Source organism: Lontra canadensis, unplaced genomic scaffold, assembly GCF_010015895.1.
Source record: "Lontra canadensis isolate GAN:19392208 unplaced genomic scaffold, GSC_riverotter_1.0 scaffold98, whole genome shotgun sequence".
Classification (NCBI taxonomy): Eukaryota; Metazoa; Chordata; class Mammalia; order Carnivora; family Mustelidae; genus Lontra; species Lontra canadensis.
The window spans coordinates 1,256,586-1,271,856 of NW_022631092.1; the positions used below are offsets into that span (position 1 = coordinate 1,256,586).

The 15,271-nt window shown below is 52.5% G+C and overlaps 1 protein-coding gene across 1 annotated transcript in view; it reads left to right on the forward strand.

Moving 5' to 3' along the window:
• The window catches only part of SYNE3 (spectrin repeat containing nuclear envelope family member 3), an 83,745-nt gene that overhangs the window by 48,900 nt on the left and 19,574 nt on the right, over positions 1-15,271 (forward strand). Inside the window, exons 5-8 of the mRNA XM_032837509.1 lie at positions 2,985-3,146; positions 4,759-5,106; positions 8,808-8,944; positions 10,080-10,254. Of these exons, the coding sequence (XP_032693400.1) occupies positions 2,985-3,146; positions 4,759-5,106; positions 8,808-8,944; positions 10,080-10,254 (822 nt within the window). The remainder of the gene's footprint in view (positions 1-2,984; positions 3,147-4,758; positions 5,107-8,807; positions 8,945-10,079; positions 10,255-15,271) is intronic.

Sequence of the window (15,271 nt, forward strand, 5' to 3'; positions counted from 1 at the left end):
GTCCTGCTAGTTTACTACGAGGTGATTTTTTTAAACCACCCATTATGTTTTGTGAAAGGGCCAGGCACCCAGCAGCATCCTCCTCCCCCGGCTTCCCCAGGTGGCTCTCGAAGGGGGCGTGTCTGTCTGGCATCTGGGCCGTGAATCAGAGCCGTTGGCACAGACCTACAGACATCAGTCCACGCTGCCCTTGTTAATTGGTTGGGTTTTGACATTCCTGACAGCTCCGCCTGCCACAGATGGTTTAATTGTTTGGTCTGATGCGGGAAGGCTAGGGAGGCCCCCATTTGTCACCCCCGTCATCCAGCAACGGTGCCTGCCCGGCCGTGGCTGAATTGTGCCCGGTGACCGTTCTGCCTGGCACAGAGCAAGTCTGGACGCCTGCCCTTCTCGACCGCGCTGGGCTCTGAGCGCCTGCTCAGTATCACGGAGACTTTTATTGACTCTGCCTTCCCTGAGCGTTGGCCAGCACCTCATTGCTCACCCGCAGGGCCGCCGGCCAGCATGTTCGGGGGAAGGGGGTGGGGGGACACTTGTCACCATCAGCATCAACCTGCATTTATTCTCTGTTTGTTATTCCTGACCCAGTTTCAGAAGTGAGGCTTTCCTGCGGAGGGGGTAGCTCTTGGAGGGTTTTGATGGAGGCACACGATCCCGCGGGAAGAGGGAGCCAGCAGGGGAGGTGTGGAGCGGGTCATGGTCTCTTGGTCCACATTTGGAATTCGGGCACCCATTGGGTGCTGCTGGTGGTGCACCAAGCCTCGGTCCATTACTGGGAGGCTCCCGGCTCTTCAATGAGGGCCTTGGTCCCGTGCCTTGGTTTCCCCATCTCCAAAATGGGGAGAGCTCCTCCTCCCTGTCCTGGTTGTTAAAAAGGTCTAAATGAATTACTATTCCTATTCCCAGGTTTGGTGAGGACTTTCTCAAAGGGCGGGGAAGTTTTTTGAATCCACGGGTCTGTCCACACTTGCCATTTGGGAACTTCTGACTTCGTTTCGGAGAGGGTCAGTGCCCTCCTGGACACTGCCTGCTCCCTGGCCGAGGAGGAGCTGAGGCCAGCAAACGAGGGCCTGTGGGCCCAGTCCACCCCATCTCCTGATTTTGTATGGCCTGCGAGTTGAAAATGGCTTTTACCCGCTTAAAGGGAGGAAGACAAAAAACAGAATCTTTCAGGACATGTGAAAATGATACAAAATTCATATCCCAGCACCCACATTTGAGTTTTATTGGAATACAAGCTTGCTGGATGGGTGTGTCTCTGGTGGCTTGTGAGCCACAGCCTGGCGCTTACATAACTGCCCTACCAGATGCTACAGGGCGGACAGGCCAGAAAACATCCAGCTTCTAGTCTGCCCGCCTCCGGATTGGAGCCGGGATTTTGGAGTCAGGCACTGGCCGTTTAAATCTTGTCTAGAAGGCCCTTCTAGAGTTACGTGACCTCCCAGCATCAGCCTGGACATCTGCAGAATGGGCGGGCTGCCCTCCTTTTGGAAGATAAGATCCCGCATGTCCCGTTCCAGGCACTTAGCGGGTGCTCATGAGAAGGAGGTCCCCTCTTTCGCTCTTCTTGGCTCTCCTTGAAAACATCCCTCTGCTGGTCATACTCTATGTTGATTTCTTCCTGCCGTTAGGGAAGTGTTCATTCTCAGAGCCACCCTGCACAGGGCCTGGAGAGGAAGTCAGCCCGGGGCAGCCTGGTGTGTAGGGAGCCCTTGGCTCGCTGAGAAGGTGACAAGGGTGGACAAGGCCAGGAGGGAAGCACAGGACAGGGGGAAGGCCGCTCATTCAGCCTGGGAGCAGCCGGCCAAGGCAGAGAGGAGGTGGGGCCTGGAGGTCAGCGTATCCAGACGGAGCTACTCTCTTGCCCACTCCCGCTCCGCTAGGTGTGACAAGAGCACAGGGGACAGCAAGTGACAGGAGTCAAAGGCTCATGGGCATTAGGGGCTGACTAGCCACCCATTGTGGTTCTGGGGTTCTGTGAGCTCTGACCCATTTAATCCCACTGCACCCCGGTGAGGCAGGGACTGCTACTAACCACATGTATAGATAGGGAGACTGAGGCAGGAGGCAAGCCAAGGTTTAGGTCATGGGCAGGGGGCTCCTGAGCGCAGGGTATTGACCTCAGAGCTACAGCCACATCGTGAGGTCCTGCCCTTGACCCATAGGCTATGGCCATGAAATCTGGGCCTATGGGCAATGGGGAGCCTTGGAGGGCTTTAGAGAAGTGGGGCTGTGATCAGGGGTGTGTTTGAGAAACAGAGTCCCTGGGCACACAGGTCTTATAGCAGGGACACTGCTAATTCCCAGGTGACAGCCACCCTCAGGACACCATCTTGTCCCCATGTGGTTAGAACAAGAGTGGGATTGTCTGCAAAGTGAGGTAACCGCAGCCCATGCCGGCAACATCACCGTACCCAGGAGGAACTGGGGGGAGCCTCTGTTTATTAGCATGCCTGCAGACACCGCTGGCCCCGTCTTGCCTTCTGGGTTTGAACCTTGGCACTTTCCTACCCAGGTGACCTTGGGCAAGCACTTTCTGAGGCACCTCTCTGTGCCTCAGTTTCCCCATCTGTCCAACCAAGATAATAATAATAATAGTGTAAGCTGATGGGGTGGTCAGGAGAGCTCAAGTAGATGATAATACCCATGAAAGTTCCTCAAGCAGTCCCGACACCTCAGTGAGTGCTCCCGTGATGGTTTTGTGTAGTAAGAGTTGTTGTTACAGCATGCCTGTCTTGAGGGCCACCCCCAGGACATGGCAAGACAAAAAAACCAGCTGTAGAATTGACAGGCCCAATGAGGACGTGCTTTGACCAAGAGTCTCTTGGTTGATAATAAGGTAGAGGAGAGCATCTGGGACCTCTTTGCCTTTAGCAGAAGGACAGAAGGTTGGCTGCATCTCACACCCCCTAAACACACACACACACAGAAGCAGGCAGGCAGGCCTTGAAGGCCACGGGCCTTCATCTCCTCCCCTCCCACAGGACAGAGTGGATCTGCTGGAGCAGATGACCCAGGAGCATGAGCGTTTCCAGGCAGATGTGGACGAGTTCCAGCTGTGGCTGAAGGCAGTGATGGATAAGGTGAGCAGCTGTGTGGGACGCAGCTGCAAACTGTCCACCCAGCACCGGCTCTCCATGCTGCAGGTAAACTGGGCTGTGTCTCCATCGGAGGGGCCACGGAGGAAATGCTCCAGTACGGGGGTTCTGTCTGGGTTGTCATGTCTTTAATAGGACACCCTAGGGACCACAGGAGATACAAAACCCAGGGCACGCAGACCTCCACATGGGGAGGAGCATGGAAGCTAGTGGAATATGTTTGGGAGCTCAGCTGCTTTCTGGAGCTCTCTGAGCCAGCAGGGCATTTAGAAACCCGAGGCCAGGGCAGCGTGGTCTCTGGACCAGTGGGTCTCAAATAGGGGACATCCCAGCGATGTCTGGAGATGATGCTTAGGGCTGGGGGTAGAGATGCTATTGGTCTGGAGGGTGGAGGCCAGAGATGTTCTGATACATCTTGTGATACACACTGCAGCCCCCACAAGGGAGTGACTCCCCACAGGTGTCAGAATGCCATGGTAAGGAATCCTGGCATAGGCATCAGGCCTGTGGTGGTGAGAGACATGGTCTGTTCTGGTGTTCCTGAATGGCCGTGACCTTGAATGAGCTTCTGACGTCCTCTGTAAATGGAGTGTTGGATCACCGTCAGAAATTCAAGGATCGCATTATAAGTTTTGCCACAGATATCCAGCACCTGTACCACTTATTTCATATTTGTACTTAAGGTGACTCTTAAAAAAAAAAAAACAACACACACAATGAACAATGACTCTAAAAAAATGTTACATGACTAGTATGAGAATATTTGCCAGACCTTATTTGTAATAGTCCCAAACTGAAAGCAACTCAGATTTTAGTCAGCAGAGTATTAGATGTTGTGGAACAGGATGTATATATATATCTATCTCACAATTAAAAAAAAGAGGTACTCCTATATACAACATGGAAGACTCTAGAGGGTATTTTACTAAAAGAAGCCAGTTTCCAAAGCTGATATAGTCTGTGACTTCAGATATGTGAAGTTCTAGAAGCTCTGGGGATATTAGAAATTTTGGGAACAGTGTGGACCACACGGGCATGAGTGTTTCTCAAAACCACCTGAACAGTCATGTTTAAGATCTGTGTACTTGACCCCATGCAATGACACTTCGATAAAAAAAAGTAACATATTTGGAAGGCACTTTCAAACAAAAGAGGTTGAAAGGTGTTTCTATAAATTTGTTTTTCATTAAAAGTGAATGAACACTGTATTTGAAGGGAAAATGGAGGTCATTGTCGTGAATGGAAGGCCAGCACTCGCTCATAATTAGTAGATAACCACGCAAATGAATATAATGAAACCAAACAGGTCACTAGGCTCTGTTCGCCCTCCTACTTCTGAGGCTTCCTCTGTCCTCGTTAAAGACGAAGATCAGCCAACACCAGAGAGGGTTAAAGACAGAAACACCCAACAGAGATTTTCTCCGGGACTTAATCAAATGGGTATAAAAGGCAAGGGAAGGGAACCCTATCGTCGCGTTGCGAGTCAACCCCATTAAGGCAGACAGCACACTCCTTGGAAAGGCGCCCTGGACCCTAACCTGGGAGTTAACCTAACCTGGGATGGGCGTTTAACGTGACATTCCCAGGGGCTCTGGGAAATGTGGCAGATTCTCTCTCTCCCCGCTCACGTGTTTCTCCGCCCGACCCTGCCCCCCCGTAGGACATCGCTGATGAGTTTCCGAGGGCTGAGACGTCCTTGAGGCGGCTGGAGGAGCAGGCTGCGGGCGTCATCCAGAACACGTCCCCGCTGGGTGCAGACAGGATCGCCGAGGAGCTGGAGGACATGCGCAGGGTTCTGGAGAAGCTGCGCGTCCTCTGTGGGGAGGAGGAGGGCCGGCTGCAGGGCCTGCTCAGGTCCATGGGAGCCCGTGAGCAGCAGCGGTGGCAGCTGGAGGCCGAGCTGGGAAAGTTCCAGCAGGACCTCCAGAGGCTGGCCGAGGAGGGCCTGGAGCCTACCACCAAGGCGGGAACCGAGGACGACCTGGTGGCCCGCTGGAGACGCTACTCGGTAAGCAGAATTTGGCGAAGATATGGACCATCCGGGGGCTGTGTGTGCCTCGGGGCATCACCTTGGGGCATCACCATGTGGAGTTCCCTTGTCTGGGGGGGAGAATCAAGCTAAGCCTTAAGCACACTCACTCTGATTTCCCTGGGTCTTCGGGAACCTGGATTCCCTGGGTGTTAATACACAAGTTGGGTGTTCATACCCATTTTCCAGATGAGGAAACTGAGGCCCAGAGAGATTTCACCTCTCCAGCCCCGACCTCCCCAGGATCACACGATGACCCAGAGGTGGATTGGCTTTGAGTTTGCCATTCCTTTGCCCAGTGGTGGGATGTGGGATGGACTTCCTGAGCCCAGAGCAGGGAGAGTTAGGTCAGAGGGAACGTGCTTCAGTGTAGAGATGCTAGGGTTCTGGGGAGACCCCGCAGACAGTGCCCATCCCGGGAGGGTGGGCTGGCTTCCCACCCAGACGAGAGTATGCAGTCAGAGTGCATCCGCCTTCCTCCTACCCGTGTGCACACTCAGCGGGTCTGACTTCCGCCCAGAGAGATTTTTAAAGGATTCCCACCTCCCCCACTCCTGTCTTCACTTACTCACTCACCGGGTCAGCTCCGCACTAGTGCCATGGCGGGAAACGTCTAACAGAAAAGCTGCCCACATCCCACCTCCAGTCTGCATTGTCACTTGGTTTCTTTCCCTTCCTCTCGCCCATATTCAGACACATTTTCGTGTGGGTAGAAACAAGGCACATAGGCCTTAAGGCTCGCCGAGCCTCATAGCAGACCAGCTTCCACTGCGGCGACCAGCTCTGTCCGGAGGGAACGGCTTCCTCTTTAGGACTGTCTGCCTGGCACAGGTGGAGGTGGCGAGTGCAGGGGTCAAGGGCGTGGGCTTTCGGGTCAGACCGCTAGGGCACAGGTCCTGCCTTCTCTCCTTGCTAACCTCGTGGTCTTGGGAGAAGTGCTTTAACCTCAGTTGTATGCAGAACAGAAATGACCAGATGAAAACTTAAAAAGTGCTTAGCATTAACATGCCAAAGCCGGTGCTCAAGGAGGACCAGCTCGGGAGGAAAGCCCTAGAAAGCCCTGCCACTATCCCATCATGACAGCTCCTTGCCTGCGCCCGGCTGTGTGTCAGGAAGCCTGTCCCGAGGCAGGAGCCTGACCACCGCCCTACAAACTCTCTGCGCCACCTGGTTCCAATGTCTTCTCAATTACAATCAAGTTGTCAAGTTGTGATTCACCGAAATCAATGAAAAAAGGAAGTTTGGAATTTATGACTCAAGACTTCTGCTCTTGAGTGAGCCCTCACACAGATATTGTTTGCACTTATCTGTGTTCTGTAGGAAGGAGCAGGCACACACACCTGACCTGCTCCAAGCCAGCCATTGGAGTCGGGGGGGTGGGGGGGCACAGAATCCACCAGGTTTGGCCGGGAGCCGGCGTGGCCCGGCAGAGTGCACGAAAGGTAGAGGACGCTTGCCGCACCTTGCACCAAGAAGGAAATGAGAAACAGGCAAACTTCAGAGAAGCAGGTGGTGTCAGGCCCCAGGTGAAAGGGCGATGTGCTCATCTTCAAACCGACGCGATGTAGGCATTGCTTACCGGCATGCTGAGTACTGGACAGACCTCTGCAGGGGGCACTGCCGTGATCCCCTTTTATAGATGGGGAAACTGAGGCATTCAGGAGTTGAAGTCTGGCCCCTGCTTATGCACTTTACAGGTGGAGGCAGGGATTTGAACCTGACCCTAGACAGTCAGAATCCAGAGCACACGCTTTTAACCCTCAACTCCCAGTTTTAGGAAATTAGCATAGTGAGAGACAAGGACCAGGAACGAGGACACTGGAGCTCAGACGGGCTGAGACCTCCTGGTCTCTCTGCTGGCCGTCCCGAGACCCGTCCCCACGGAGAACAGGGGCCGGGAGTGGTCTGCGGCATCCCCAGGAGGACGGGGCGGGACCGTTCATCCACTTCAGGGAGACTTTTAGCGGCTGAGCTTGAAGTCAGCGCGGTTTTGTGTCTAACCCAGCCTTGACCACAGCTGCTTCACACGGCCCCCCTCGTGGGCATCCCAACAATCCAGCCACTAAAGATGCCCACCTCATGGGTGCAGAAAGGGCACGGCAGGGCTGGAAGGGTCCCCCTGCCCCCTTATTTCACAAGGAGGGCAGCTCTGTCTCATGAGGAACGTGGCTGAGCCAGACCAGCGTGTGGGCAGGCAGCCTTCCACCGTGCGTCCTTGCTGGTCTGTCCCTGGTCACTTGACGTTTCTGTGACCTGCTCGGCCCCGCATTGACTCTTGACCGTCGTGGGGTCTGGACGGGCCTTTCTTCCAAGGCAGCCCACAGTTCTTTTTTTTTTTTTTTTTAAGATTTTATTTATTTATTTGACAGAGATCATGAGTAGGCAGAGAGGCAGGCGGAGAGAGAGGAAGGGAAGCAGGCTCTTTGCTGAGCAGAGAGCCCAATGCGGGGCTCGATTCCAGGACCCTGGGATCATGACCTGAGCTGAAGGCAGAGGCTTTAACCCACTGAGCCACCCAGGCGCCCCCTGCCCACAGTTCTGCTCCTCACCGCAGACCCCCGCCCGGCGTCGGCCAAGGCTCTCTTGTCCGCAGGCTGGCCAGCCTTCCAGGGAGCTGATGTGCGGGGCTTCCTCGTGACTGGCTTGGAAACTGCGAGTTCACACATACCAGTTGTGTCTTCCTCTTCTATGAAAACACACACAGATTTCATTACATTTGCTTCATAACTGAATACAGACAAGAATAATTTGGAGCATGAGTAAGTCTGCCCAGGCAGGTTCCACAGCTCGCTGCCTGCACAGCGTTCCCTCCTGCCCTGGCTGCTGCCTCCCATCCCTCCAGCTGACCTTGCTCCCTTGAGCTCCCCGGGTCCCAGTTCACTTGTGGTTCACCCAAGACTGAGGCTGCCTGGGGCTGCTGCTGGTCCCTGTGAGTGTACAATCTGGACCAAGGCTCAGGCTTGCATGTGGGGCAGCTGAGGAGCGGCACGGCTAGGCTCCTGCCCTGTGCCCAGTGCCTGGTCAAGGGGGTGGCCCCATTTTAGCAGTGAGGGAACAGCCCGAGGTTGCCCAGCTAGGAAGGGGCCGAGGGGAGTTCCCGGACAGCCTGTGCCATGCCAAAGCCCAGCACTTTCCACTACCCCATCTCTCCTCCTACCGAGCACGGGCCCAGCAAGCATCAAGGTCAAGGTCAGTCTGCCAATAACGAACCAGATCCACAAAGCACCTCAGACTGTTGTTTTCCTCTAATGCTGCAGAGTCTCAGAGCCGGAGGGGCCCAGCTCCCACGTCAGGTCCACGGCTTACTGGCTCCAGAAAACTCTTAGCCAGAGCTTCCCTTGGCTGTTCAGTGGGGATCCAGAGAATTACTTACCAGGGCCTTTGCCCAGCTTCAGTGAATGGGACACCCAGAGCACGCGGCAGGTGCAGCGTTCCCAAGATATTCGTTATTGGTGTTATTAGGTGCGGGTCCTCGCCACCAACACTGAGGTCAGTGATGATAGAGACAAAAACCAGGTTGGTGAGAGCAAATGCCAAAGTCAGGGCCCAGAGCCGAGAGCAAAGGCTGAGCTTCTGGAGACCCCAGTCCCTGCCCTGGGTGACGGGCTTCTCCCACCTGCCGCACTCTTCTCCCATCGCTGACTCTCCCTGGTCCCTCTGGTTTGGTCTGTGTGCCTCAGGCGACACGGATGGCCCTCGAAGCCGAAGAGCCCCGGGTGGCCCGGCTGCAGGCCCAGCTGAAGGAGCTCATCGCCCTCTCCTGTGAGCCGCAGCCGCTCTCCGACAGCGTGGTCGCTGCCCTGCAGGAGTTCCAGAGGTATCCGCACGGAGGGAGGCGGGACTCAGGGTGTGCCTTGAACCCCACGCGCAAGGGGGGCTTCTGACTGCCTCGAAGGCCATCGCCGGGAAACGTGTTTGCTTTCTCTTACAATCTGGTAACTCTAACATAATTCTGGTACCCCTCAATCCCTGGGATTTTGCTCCCAGAAGGACTGGACTTGGCTTTGTTCCAGGAGGCGTGGCTCATTCACCGATTTCCATCCGGTCTCCGTGTAGCTTCGCCCTGGGGAGGCGTCCCCCAAGTCATGGCCCAAAGGGAGGGCTTTTGAGCAGACAAACACCATCCCCCTGCCTGCAGACGGTGCTGACTCAGCATCTGAGCCTGTCTTCAGACCAGCCTCTACCTCCCCCTCGGCCCATGGGCTCAGGCAGAGCTGGGGCTCCAGTGTCCTGGCTCAGCAAAGACCAGCAGATCAGAGCACGACCCGCGCTGGAGCCGAGCACAGTGCCAGTTTGCAGCCTGTAGCTCTTTTCGCTCCAGGAGCCTCAGAGCGGTTGTAAACACAGCACGCTGTCCACATATCCACAGCACCTCTCCTCCCTCCACCTGACACACAGGTTCCTTCTAAATGAACTCGGGGGCTCCCCACTTGCTGTGCATCTGTACCTTGGAGCAGGGGCCCGGATCCCCTGCGGGAAGCTAAGGCCGTGGCAGGGCCGTGCACTTCCTCTGCACGGCTAGCCGAGGGACTCCCCTCCAGCTTCTGCTGAGGCTTTACGTGCTGGCTCTCTGTGATTGGATGTCGTAGTTGAGAGATTATTTCTAGAAATTATTAGGGCCCAGGATGATGGTCTCTCACTCAGGAAGGGATTTTGCTTTAGCTTCCACAAGGTGCCTGGGGGTGGGCTGCACCAGGCCAGGGGCTCCATGGTTCCTCTTCAAGGCTTGAGGTTCTCGGGTCGTGAGGCTGGGCTGCAGGTCTGTCTGAGAACAAGCTTCCTTCCAGCGCACGTTAATCCAGCCGGTTAGACCCCCGAGGCCCCGTAGCCACGCCCAGCAGGCTGCGGGAACAGCGTGTGCTGGGCTCCGCGGGAGTCCCCGGTAGAGGCCTCAGTTCTGGACTGACCCCACTCTCTCCTCTTTCCGTGTCTCTCCTCTGTGGCCCTTGCAGCCTGAAGGGGCAGAGCGCCAAACTTCACAATGCCACGGGGCTGGAGCTGTGGCAGCGTTTCCAGCGACCCCTACAGGATCTGCAGCTGTGGAGGGCCCTGGCGCAGAGGCTCCTGGACATCACCGCCAGCCTGCCAGACCTGCCCTCCATTCATACCTTCCTGCCCCAGATCGAGGTAAGCAGGTCCTGCCAGGAGGGCTGACCAGCGCAGAGGGGAGGAGGGAGGCCACACCCGCTAGGCGCGACACCACAGTCCTACTTCCAGTGAAAGGCGTGTTCCTGGGTGCTCCAGGAATCTGGGCAAAGTTCATCATACCCCTGCCTGGCAAGTTCTAAGTAGACACAGGAAATGTCATCAGTGACCAAGGTCATCCTCAGTTCTTGGGTAGAAGGCAAAGTCTGGTAGCTAGTGTGACCACAGGACTTTACCGACCCTCCCACACCCCTTCCGTCCAGGATCCTCTTGCAGACAGTCCTCTGGGGGAAGCATGAGCAATTTTGAGGGAGGGCATGTGAGGCCATTACTTTTATTGTGTGGGTATCAGTTAGGAGGCATGTGACAAGTGACAGAAATTCTGACCAATGGTAGCTTAAAACCCAGAGACTTTCAGGTGGTTCAGGACTGGCTTGACAGATCAACAGTATCTTCTGGGACCCAGGCTCTTTCTAGCTCGAAGCCACATCTCCCTTCATGGCCCCAAGATGGCTGCCACCACAGCAAGCTTGCATCTTCCCATGAACAACATCTTGTTCAGGAAGGAACAGTTTGGGGACAAAAAGGATTTCTCTATTCACCATTTTGAACAGGGAGGCAAACCCTCCTTCTAGAAGGCCCAGGGGATTCCTTACAGCTCAGTTGCCAGGTCACATGACTTTCCCTGGGCCAATCACTGGTTGAGAATGATGGGTTTGCCAGGACTGGTTTATACCAAACAGATTGTTTGGTGTCAAACATGATTAAAGAAGACAATTGAGAGGAGACAAACCAACTTTGTTTAACACTTCATGAGGCGGACAGCCTCCTTTTGGAGAACTGCAAAATGGGGCAGACAGCAGGAAGGTTTAATAGGATAAAGAATGAAGGACAAGGAAAAGACAGATAGAAAACCTCTGACTGGCTGACGGTCAGCCTTGTTTGTGTTGAGAAAGCCGAGAGTTGGCTTGACATTTGGGGATTGTAGGCTAGATACACTGTGTTTCTGGTCAAGCTGAGCATTTACGGGGAATCAGAACTTATCTGGAAGTTTCATTTTGTTGCCGTGGCATCCAGGGTGGAGGCAGACCCATCCTGACCCTAGAAACTTATTTCAGCACCCGTAACCGGGCACTTTGCCATCCGACACAGTGCTGGTTGTTGGGTGAGCAAGAAGGAGGGATGAGTGTTGGGCAAGCAGACCTCAGCATCTCCCACAAATGCCTATCAACATGGCAGCTCTGATTAGCCCATCAATGCTGCCCGATAGTACCCAGTGGAGGTCTGAAGTCCATGAAATACTTTCAACCATTTGAGTCTATAAAATACTAGGTCCAGGGATTCTAAGACACACTGAGTGGGAGGAGACGCAAAAGAATGTCAGATATAAGCCTCACTTTATATTCATTTTCATTCTGGTTATGAAAGTCATGCCTGCTTGGAGATGTGAAGATTTGTGAAGAAGGAAGCAGAAAGCGTCCACAATCCCATGCACCCTAGGACCACTCTTAACATGTGGAGGGACACAACATCACATTTTCTATCCAACCTGGTATTTCTAGAGGCCCTTCAACACACATAAAATTCACTTGGGGGAAGCCTGAGGATCTTACATGTGTTGGAAAAATCAATTTTAGGTCAGACAATCCCAAATAATACACTTTATATTGGTTGAAAATCCATCTAGTCATTTCTGTGCAATGTGGTCACCATTAGAAGCCTTAAATAATTCATGACAATTTTTGTGTATTTGGGATCATGTTATATAGTTGTGTATTCTGATATTTGTAGTTGGCCCATCTGAGCTTTTTTTGGGCATCATTTAAAATGGTTCAGGGAGACCCATGATAATTAGAGTGTCAAAACTTTAAAGAAAGAATCTTAAAAGCAGCAAGAGAAAAATAATGTGTTACGGATAAGGGAAACTTCATGAACTATAGGCAAATTTTTCAGCAGAAACTGGGCAGAGGGTCTGAATGGCATTTTTCCAAAGAAAACAACCAGATGGCCAACAGGCATATGAAAAGGTACTCAACATCGCTCATCATCTGGGCAATGCATTTCACAACCACAGTGAGATAGCACCTGTCAGAATGGCTAGCATCAGATGACAAGGGATAACAAGCATCAATGAGGATGTCGAGGAAAGGGAACCCTTGAGCACTGTCAGTGGGAGTACAAATTGGTGAAGCCGTGGTGGAAAACAGTATGAAAGTTCCTCAAAAAATTAAAAATAGAACTACCCTATGATTCAGCAATACCCACTTCTGGGTACTTATCTAAAGAAAACAAAAATACTACTTTGAAAAGATATCTGCATCTCCCTGTTCATGACATCATTATTTACAAAGGCCAAGGCCTGAAAACAACTGAAGGGTCCCCTGATGGGCGAATGGATGAAAGCAGATGTGATAGATAGGTCCGAGCATACATAATGGAATGCTACTCAGCCATAAAAAAGAATGAAATCTTGCCACTGAAAGTAACATGGATGACTCTTGGGACATTACATTAAATGAAACAAGTCAAGCCAAGAGAGACAAATACCACACGATCCCATCTCTATGTGGAATCTCAAAACAAAACAAAACAAAACTTGTAGATATAGAGAACAGAATGGTGGTGGCCAATGAGGTGGGGTGTCGGGAGTAGGCAAAATGGGTGAAGGGGGTTGAGGGGTACAAACTTGCAGTTACGGAATAAATAAGTCATGGGCTGTTAGGTCCAGCATGGTGACTATAGTCATTATTGTAGTGCATAGTGAAAGTTTCCAAAAGAGTAAATCTTAAAAGCTCTCATTGTCGCGGTGCCTGGGTGGCTCAGCGGGTTAAAGCCTCTGCCTTCTGCTCAGGTCATGATCCCAGAGTCCTGGGATTGAGTCCCTGCTTCGGGCTCTCTGCTCAGTAGGGAACCTGCTTCTCTTCCTCTCTCTGCCTGCCTCTCTGCCTACTGTGATCTCTGTCTGCCAAATAAATAAGTAAATAAAATCCTAAAAAAAAAAAAAAAGCTCTCATTGTCGTAAGGAAAAAATAATCCTAACTTTCTATGGTGATGGATGGTGCTAGATTTCGTGTGGTGATCATTTTCACAGTGTACACAAATACCAAATCCCTATATTGTGCATCTGAAATATGTTATAGGTCTATTATACTTCAACTGAACAAATTTTAAGGAAAAAAGATAAAATGTTTCCAAAAAGTCATCACTTTAAATGGCTGCATGATATGCTTTTCCTTTCTTACAATATTTAGGTTGCTTCCAGTTTTCCTTCTCATCATTTGTATATGTTGAATATCCATGTACAGATTTTGGTCTCCATTTCCATCATTTTCCTCCTCATGTTGCTGTTGAGGGACCAGAACCAGAGAGAAGTTAGGGTGTTTGTTCAAGGTCAGGCAGAGACACTCAATTTCAAGGTCACTCGAGAGGCAGAGCTGAGGCTAGAATGGTGGATTCTAGCCTCTTATGTTCTTATTCCTGCCGTTACATTGGGTCCTGGGAAGATGTTTGTGAAGCAAGCAGGACAATTAAATCATTATCCTTTGACTGTTAAGGAAACTGTGTCCCAGAGAGGGGAAGGCTCTTACTCAAGGTCACACAGCAACAGTGTCAGGACTGGCTTTGATTCAGTGACAGGTGCTTTTCCCACTGGATCCCAGTTGTGTTTCCATCCTGTCCATCTCACTGGGGCAGAAAGCTAACCAGGACCTATGCCAGGCCGGAGGGGGAGGTACTGTCTTTCTAGAATGTGACTCAGGACCGCCAGGCCAGGAGTTTCATAGAGCAGTATATTGGAAAATCGGGCAGGACTGTGGTTTGTCCGTGTTTAAATGCTGTTTGCTGGCTGCGATCGTGTCTTGGATTACGCTCACCAGCCTTTCCCAGGAAGCATGGGTTTCCTGGGCCAGGAACAGGCTGCCAGCCCTATATTTCTTGGCTCAGCTCCTACACTGAGCCTGAGTAGTCTATGGACCCACAAAGTTCTTCCGGAACCCAGACACCAGGCCCCAACATTGGACATGGCTGAAATACTTGTTTCCGGGGGTAATTGTAACAAGTCCCCAAACTGGGTGTATTAGAGCAGCAGAACCTCATTTTCTCATGGTTCTGGAGACAGCAAGACCACAATCAGGCTGTCCAGGGGGTCATGCTGTCTCTGAAGCCTCTAGGGGAGAAGTCTTCCCTGCTTCTTCTAGCACCTGGTGTTTGCTGACGATTGTTGGTGTCTGCTGGCCTGTAGACCCATCCTTCCAATCTCGGCCTCTGGGGTCATGTGGACAGTTTCTCCCCTTCTCTTCCATCTGTGCATGTGTATCTGGGTCCAGATTTCCCCTTTTAGTAATGCACAGGTCACCCTGAATGAGGGTCCCCCTAATGACCTCATTTCAACTTGGTTACCTCAGTAAAGACCCTATCTCCAAATAAAGCAACATTCGGAGGTAGTTGGGGATGGTGGCTACCATGACTTCCTATCTTTCAGCGGGGGACACAGCTCATCCCGGAAGAGCTGGTGTACTGACGCCAGCTGAGAAGGGCCGTGTGCTAGTGTGTGCCCACTGTGGGCTGTGCACCGTGTTAAATGCTGGCTGGGTCTCCCCTCATGTCAGCCTCATCCAGCCCCGTGAGTTGGGTGTGACTACGCCCATTTTACAGATGAGGAAACTGAGTCTTGGAGCTACCCAAGGCCTCCCAGTTAGTACAGAATTCACACTCACAATGGCGACTCCTCAGCTTGAATTTGTGACCCCTGTGGTATGGTGTCCAGGTTTGCTGAAAAGGGAGTGCAGGTCACCCCCTCCCTAAAGAGGCTTGTCCTCTCTGGCCGATCACCAACCACAGGCCCTTGTAGGAAGGTTACACCAGTTCAGTTGTGTCGGCCGTGTTTATGCTGCCGTTCCTCCAGAGACCCTCTCTGCCTTCCCAGGACTGTTGGAAAAACTGCCTCCTCTGGGAGCCTTCTTGGATTTCCCCAACTAGGAGTGTTCAGCTCTGCCTTGAA